Here is an 8,182-nt window from a genome sequence, read left to right on the forward strand (position 1 = left end):
ATACACACAAAAAGAAAGGTAGCTTTTGTCTTCAAGGAGCCACCAAGCATCACTACTCTTTCTCTCTCTCTCTCTCTCTCTCTCTCTCTCTCTCTCTCTCTCTCTCTCTCTCTCTCTCTCTCTCTCTCTCTCCTTCTTTCCCTCCCTCCCTCTCTCTCTCCTTCTTTCCCTCCCTCCCTCTCTCCCAAGCACCCTTCAGGAAAGGTATACCTAGCTTGACTCTGAAATAGTAGGCCAGAGCATACTTGCTCTATGGGTGTGTATTTGTTCATGGCCATGCTGGACCTATGATTTCAATTGCCTCTCAGGAGAGAGAAGATAATATAGTGGATAAAGAGCCCTGCTCAAACTCAGGAAATTCTTGGTTCAAGTCTTGCCTCAGACACATATTTAATGGCTCAGTGCTCCAGGTGATTCTGCTAATCCATAAGGTCCAGAAAGTGTATTGATCTCTATTGGTAGAAGTTTCCTCATTAAAAAAAAAGTTTCCTCATTAGGAATTCCTTCTACCAAAAAAAAGAAAAAAGAGTCAAAGGAACAATCCAAAATCGAATCCAATAAACATTTATTAAGCACGTATGATGTTCCAGGAACTGTGTTAAGCTGTGGGGAGAAAATAATAAAAAGAAAGATCATCTGTACCCTGAATGAGCTGCAATCTAAAGGGGAAACAGCACATGAAAGGAGACAGGAAAAAAGGGGGTGTTGGGAGGAGGGAGGATTCAACACCAGGATGTACTGTGATCCATTGAGTTGAAAACAGGCAGAGCAGCTAGAGGGTACAGTGGATAAAATTGCCAAGCCTGAAGTCTTCTTCCTGAGTTCAAAGCTGGCCTTAGACATCTACTAGCTCTATGACCTTGGGCAAATCACTTAACTCTGTTTGCCTCAATTTCTTCATCTATAAAAGGAGCTGGAGAAGAAAATGCCAAACCACTCTTATATCTTTGCCAAGAAAACACCAAACAGGGTCACAAAGAGTCAGATCTTACTGAAAATGACTCAACAACAGGGCAGCAGATGCAAGATGAAGTGATCTGAGGCATTGGGAAGCATTTGGTACTCTGTCTTCCAGGACTTCCAAGAAAGGGGAAAGAAAGCTGAGGGAGGTATAGTCAGTCTTATCTATCTATCTATATCTATCTATCTATCTATCTATCTATCTATCTATCTATTTATCTATCATCTACATATCTATTTATTTTTGCCATAAATAACATTCAATATCTTTTCCTCTGCAAATTCCTAATATCACTTTGCCTAGATCTCTTTTTCAATATTTCAGGTTTATTTATTTATTTATTTGTTTATTCATTCATTCATTTATTTATTGTTTGTTTATTTATTTATTTGTTTGTTTATCTATTTATTTATTTATTTAAACTTTCCCTCATTAGATTGTGAGTGCCTTGATATCATGGGTGTGACATAATTATCTTTTTAAAGTTACTACCTATCACAGTGTCTGGGACATAGGGAATGATTTGTAGTTCTGGAGACTGTTCCTTCATAAAATTAATTATGTTCATAAATTTTTAGAAGATTTCTATTGCAAGATTTCATACATATATCAATGAGATGTGCAGAGTTAGTTAACCTGGTTAAATCCATAAACATAACCTCAAAATCTAGGCATTCTTCTTAGCCTTTCTGATGACAGATGACAGTAGTATACATTAATGGTAATTTCCATTTGCACAGATATCTTTGGACTAGTAGAAATGCACAAGTAATGGGTACTTAAAATTCTGGGCTTATATTGCCATTTCTTTCTTATCAAAATGACTTCTGCAGTAGCTGAGTTATAGCTATCTGTATAGATTTCACCAGTACCAGATGTTCTGCCAGATGAGAGTGGTTATAAAGCACAAAATATTTCAATTTCGGAGATAGCACCAATCCTACAACACTGACATAAGTCACCTTTAACTTCAAGAACATAGTAAGGTCATAGAGGTCAAACTGAGATGACTGATTACGTACTATCTAAAAGTGCATTGCCTATAATTCTGGGATTGCCAGATGTTCAATGTTCAGTTTTCATCTTTGTCGAGTAGGGAAGCAATGACTGAATACCATGGCCCATCGATTGTTTTTAAGACCCCAGAGAACTATTTCATGTCATCATTCTGAAGCTTGCTGAAACCCAGTTGCCAATTCCACCCACCATATTGCTTATATAGATTACATGCCAACTTCTTATCATTCCATCATCAATCCAGGTCAAGTATCTGTCATATATACCACTCTAGCTTATCTTGTACTGCCATCATTTTTATGAAACAGATCCTGATATCTCTGCCTCTTTTAGCTAAGTTTATTGATGTGTAATAGATTGAACAGTTCCCCAGCTTGGTAGCTCTTTAAGTGGATTTAGAGTTTGATACCTTGTAATCACTGTACTCTGACAGCTGGCATCATAAAGACATGCAGACCAGAATCAAGGGAGGTCCTGAGGGAATATGGTATTAGATGGGTCATTTTTAATAGATGGAATAAAGCAAAGTAAGTGAAGCTATGTGGCAAAGTAGATAAAGTGCTAGAGTTAAGTCAGGAAGACCTGAGTTCAAATCTGGCCTCAGACATTTACTAGCTGTGACACCCTGAGCAAGTCACTTAACCCGTTTGCTTCAGTTTCCTCATTTGTAAAATGAGCTGGAGAAGAAAATGGCAAACCAGCCCAGTATCTTTGCCAAGAAAACTCCAAATAGTTTAATGAAGTGTGGGACATGACTTAAACAACTGAAGAATAACAACAAAAAAGTCCCAGATTCTCAGCAATCACTTATCTAAGGGAGTGTTTGAGTATGAGAGCACTAAGGGAGTGTTTGAGTATGAGAGCACTAAGGGCACAAACAGGGGTACAGAGAGTTGAAATGAAGAATTAGGAATGCCAATTTTTGCCTCTTTCCTAGCTATGCTGAACATCATTGAAAAGTATTTAATTAACATTAGCTTTACAAAAAGAGAGCCTAGATGAATCTTGGTACTGAACCTGGTTTTAATTTCTACTCCTTTGCCTATCTGGTTATCATATCATTTTGATGACACCTTTCAGCTTTGAGATTCTTAGTATGGAATGGGGACATTCAGGATTCTTTAGCAAGATTAGTAGTATATACCTCTGTGATGACTCTACCAAATAGTTTGTGATCTCATATATATCATATATGTGCATATATGATGTGCTTACATACATATATACAGAATACACATAAACATATGCATATATTTATATATACATACTATATATATATATATATATATATATATATATGCTATACATGTGTATATATAATACAGATATATACTACACATACACATATGTATAGTATATATTCTCTGGCTGCAGTCATCAGTACAGAGTAGCTTAAGAAAAAGCCTCAGTCTTTTAACATTTATAAGCTGAAAGGATTCCTCAAAGGACCAAGAGAGTAAATATCAAATTTCAAGGTCATCATTCTGTCAGGAAACTTCAGAAATGGATAGAATGATGTGGATCTTTACTGTATCTCCCTTATTCATAGTTAAAATGGAAGGCAGTAGAGGTAACAGAATGCCATCTCTTGGTGCTCTAGCATGGCTTCAGTTTGCCAGGGCCTTCTCTGGCCACCCACATCTATTTTGTAGCCTCAGAGGTCTGATAGTATCAATGATTTTGGGAGTGCAAAGAAAGGAGTGTAGAGCTCTTGATATAAACAGTTGAGATAGCTTTTCCTTTAGGTGTCTTTTCTCTGATCAACTCCTGTTTATGTCAGGCAGAGGAGAGTATGTCTGCTGTGCAGTGGTGAATGAGGAGCTTATAATCCCACTCCTGATGTTATCATTGTTCAAAGAGAGAGAGAAAATGCAATATCTTGAGCTATTGATTTGATACTTCACAAATATAACAGGTTGATTTTTCTGTCATGGTTTTTGATCTAAGTTTTCTCTGTCATTCTGAGCTTTTTTCATTTTTTTTTGGTTCCAATTCTCCTTATACTAAGACAATGTCTGTGCACCACTGCCTTAAACATCATCTTTACTGACAAAACTCACAAATAAAGACTGTTTTGAGTACTGGACCTGCTAGAGTGCATGCATTCTAGATACAAGCTAAAAATAATGTTGGCTTACATCAATCATACAAGTACAAACATCAGTCTTACTTTCTGAGAATACAAAATAAATTTAGCACTATCCTGTCACTAACTAAGGTGAAGGAAGAGTAGCCTTATGGGATTTCTCTAATCAGCTTTGACAACTGCAGCACATGATTCAAGATGATTTAAATGTTCTGTGACAAAAAGATAGTTAACAGTCTGTGAAATGTCCATTATCCTTAGTTGGAAGGATCCTCCTGATTTAAGACCTTGCCTCGGTCCCACGGGGCATTAGACAGCAGGGAAACACTAGTTCAACAACAAGCAACAAAGAGTAATCAATCTAAGGCAAAACTGTTAATGTTTTATGAATGTGTTCTGAATACCCAAAGGGAGCAGGTTAATCAATAGAGCAAGATAGAGCAGGTCGTTCAATGGCCCCTCTTCAACAACATTCTCAAAGCAGATAGGGCAACCCTTGTGTAACCAGGCTCTAGAGTGGTGCTGCATAGACCTATAACAATTATATATATAGTCCTTCCAAAGTGACAATGGGGGCTCTTCTGTCTTGGAGGGGAAAGGATTGCGATCCTTTGAATGGCTATGTGAGTTGGAGTTGGACTTTAGGTTTGTAGGAGCAGCAAGTACCTGGCTTAGAGCCACTCATTCTTCCTTTCTAAGCAAGGGAAACCTAGGATGTTTCCTTGGATATAGTTCCTATAAGCCTATGCAACCACACTCTGGAGGCTGGTTATACTCAGAAAATAAAGCCTTTCTATGTTATGTTGGATAGAATTTGGCATAAGCATAACACAACATTTTCAAAATGAAACATGCAGGCTAAAAAAGAAGTGGTTAATTCTTTTTTAGTCAATAAAATTTAATTTGAACTAATGAAATATTCTAGGCCTTTACTTTGGTGCTAGGAAAATCTAACTTTTAAGATAAAATTCACAGACCTTAACAGCAGTTTAATGTCAACAGAAGAAAACACTACAACTCTGACATCATTCCATCAATGACACCCATGCAATTATTCATATGTGATCCACTTGGAAAAGCATTCACACAAGGTTCAGTGACAGGCTACATATCACCCTCCTGCTTCACTGAAAATGAGTGAAGTAAATTGTCTGAACACTGACTCCAAAAGTCAAATGTGATGGCAATACAATACCAGTACCAGGGTAGAGTAACTCACACATTACTCATGAAGGTCCTATGGGAAATGGAAGGAGGGCTGGGCATGTCATCTGAATATTTTTTGGTGACTAGAGAGAATGAGAGCCACTCTATTTATATAATAAAAATAAGAGACAATAAAACATCAGATTAAACAACAGTACTTGGTGTTCAGTTCTAGGTCAAAATGGGTATTATGTCAAGGAAAATATTTTTTCTCTTTGATTTAACAAGAGGTACACATAGGCAGTACTATTATGTAGTTCTTGTAGGTAAGGACACATTGAGCAGGTTCTCTGAATAGATTGATTAAAATAAAAACAAAAACAAAAACAAAACTTCAACACAAGAAAAACTACTTACACCAGAATAGAAAGGCTCGCCAGACACACATATCACATCCTGCTCCTGGATCATCAAAATATCTTTGGCTAGGTGCAGTCGCACTTTGAAAGGCTCCTGATTACCATCCTGCAGCAAACAAATTCCTGTCTTTGTCTTTAGTGAAAAAAAAAAAGGAAAGAAAGAGAGGGGAAATAGTATGCTTAGTTTCCAGATTGTTATTTCAATGGCCAAATTACATTAAAACATCAAGAATAAATAGCATTTGTAAGCTGGGCATATACCATAATGAATGTAGGATTAAAGCTTTAACAGAGCTTCTTCTGCATAAAGAAAAAGAAAGTAGCCATTTAAATCAAAGTAAAGCTATGAGGAAATTGAGTTTGTGGGTCAGAAAATGAACAGCAAGATTCTCTGTTAAAAATAAGAATTTTGCCTCCAGTTTTCCTAAATAATAAGAACTCTAAGTCTTGGTTTTGAATGTTTTTAATTGCAGGGTGACAATATAGGATATGAATTGTCTTTCTTAACATTACTCTGGTACTTCAGGAATTACGCATCCCCTTTTACACAACTATACAATAGAAATATAGCAGGAAGTTGATTTGGAGCACTTCTCATGGATTTGGGCATGAGTATTTTGTCTTCATAGGCAGGTACGTACATGCTCTGGCATAAACAATCTCTATAGAAAGCAATCCATTAATCCATGCCCTTTAGGAGGGAGCCAGAGTATATTTGTCCCTACCACCATCCCCCACTCCATCCCCCACAGGAAAAAAAAGGTTATAAAGTATTGAGCAAATTGGTTCTGTGGGGAGAAAAGAGACAGTAGGGTAACCAATTGTTTGAGACATTTTAATTACCTACCCTGATTCATTATTATGTTGTGGAGGTGAGCCTGAGTTCTTAAGATCAATGCCAAAAGATTAAAAGCTCTGTTAAGTCCTACCAAGATGCAAAATGTTTCCAGTGTGGGCTCAGTCCATGACTATCTTCCAAAGGATTGGCCTATCTAAGGTGGATAAACTCATCTTCAGAAAGTTGCCTACTAAGTGATGAAAATTTTCAGCTGTATTATGTCATTAAGACCAATAATTAAGGCACAAAGGAATTCTGTCATGCTTCTGTGGTAGAGGAAATAAATGTACTGATGAAATCACCGATCCTTGAATTTGAACAATAAACCACTGAATCAACTGTTACTTTTGATTTTTTCGATCTCCTAGGTCTTTGGTGTTAACCCAGCCACATAGAATACAAACGTAAACACACAGCAAATAATTTGCTCAAACTCTTCCGAAGAGATCCTCATAAAAACTGAACCTAATGATAAACAAATGAGATAAAATATAGGATTTGTATCATATAAGGGTACAGGAACTGGGGGGAGTATTTACTCAGTAATTAGACTCTTCTCTTAATTACTTAATCACTACAAAGTTTGAATCTCTACAAAGTAGGAAGCCTCCCTCAATCTTCCTTTCTACTTACACCTTAAAATATGTTCTCACTCTATCAAAAACTATAAAGTAAAACATAGAATGATACAGTGATGCCTGGGCTTAAAGGGAAAACTGTCCCTACCATGTCTGGTTATCTTTAGATGTTAGAATTTCTACATGAATTGTTCACATCTTGTCACTTATAGCATCTTCCTTAAGAATTTTAGTATTCTTTTACATTTATAAAAAAAATCATAAATGAATGATTAATTCTATTTAAATATGCAATGCAACTCTTTGGAAGTGAATTCACTATCATTTTGGCCAGAGGGTAACAGGTTCTAATGTCAGCAATGACATCAGAAGTTTTCTAGTACAAATTCTTCATTTTACACATAAAGAAACTGAGGCCTAAGAAAGTAAAATGACTTGATGGATACATACATATACACACACACACACACACACACACACATATATATATATATATATTTATATATATATATTTATATATATGTGTGTGTGTGTGTGTATGTGTGTGTGTGTGTGTGTGTGTTACCAGTTCCCTCAGCATAGACAGTGAGCTCTCTCTATTGAAATGTTCTTCTTTCTTCAAAGCCCACCTCAGACAGCATCATGATGAAGCTTTTCCAGCTAGACGTAATCTCATTTTCTTTTGAATGACTCGGAACATTGTGACTCCTTTAATTTTTGTTTTTCAATAGTTTCAGTTATACCTGACTCTTCATGACCCCATTTGAAGTTTTCTTGGCAAAGATACAATAGTAGTTTGCCATTTCCTTCTCCAGCTCACTTTACAGATGAGGAAACTGAGGCAAATTAAGTGATTTCTTCAGGATCACATAGCTAGTAGTGTCAGAGGCTAGATTTAAACTCCAGGACTGGGACTTTATCCACCACACCAACTAGCTGTCCATGACCCATTTAATACATTATATCTAATAGTTTGTCAAAGCCTCAAGGACAGGGATTCTGTCTTTTTTTTTTCTTTAACCCACAGACCATGACATTTTCCAAATGTGACTTGTACACAATAAATTGAAATAAAAGGCATCATCAAGTGGATGTATGACCAGAGAAGGGAACTGGCTTATCAGGATGGAAGAATGA

The 8,182-nt window shown here is 36.6% G+C and overlaps 1 protein-coding gene across 1 annotated transcript in view; it reads right to left on the reverse strand.

Moving 5' to 3' along the window:
* Nucleotides 1-6,360, reverse strand: part of SNTG1 (syntrophin gamma 1) — a 489,887-nt gene extending 483,527 nt beyond the window's left edge. Inside the window, 2 exon segments of the mRNA XM_078151780.1 lie at nt 5,628-5,762; nt 6,355-6,360. Coding sequence (XP_078007906.1) covers nt 5,628-5,762; nt 6,355-6,360 — 141 coding nt within the window.
* Nucleotides 6,361-8,182: the final 1,822 nt, after the last annotated feature.

The sequence above is a fragment of the Phascolarctos cinereus genome, unplaced genomic scaffold, assembly GCF_003287225.1.
Source record: "Phascolarctos cinereus isolate Bilbo 61053 unplaced genomic scaffold, phaCin_HiC Scaffold_4;HRSCAF=312, whole genome shotgun sequence".
NCBI lineage: Eukaryota > Metazoa > Chordata > Mammalia > Diprotodontia > Phascolarctidae > Phascolarctos > Phascolarctos cinereus.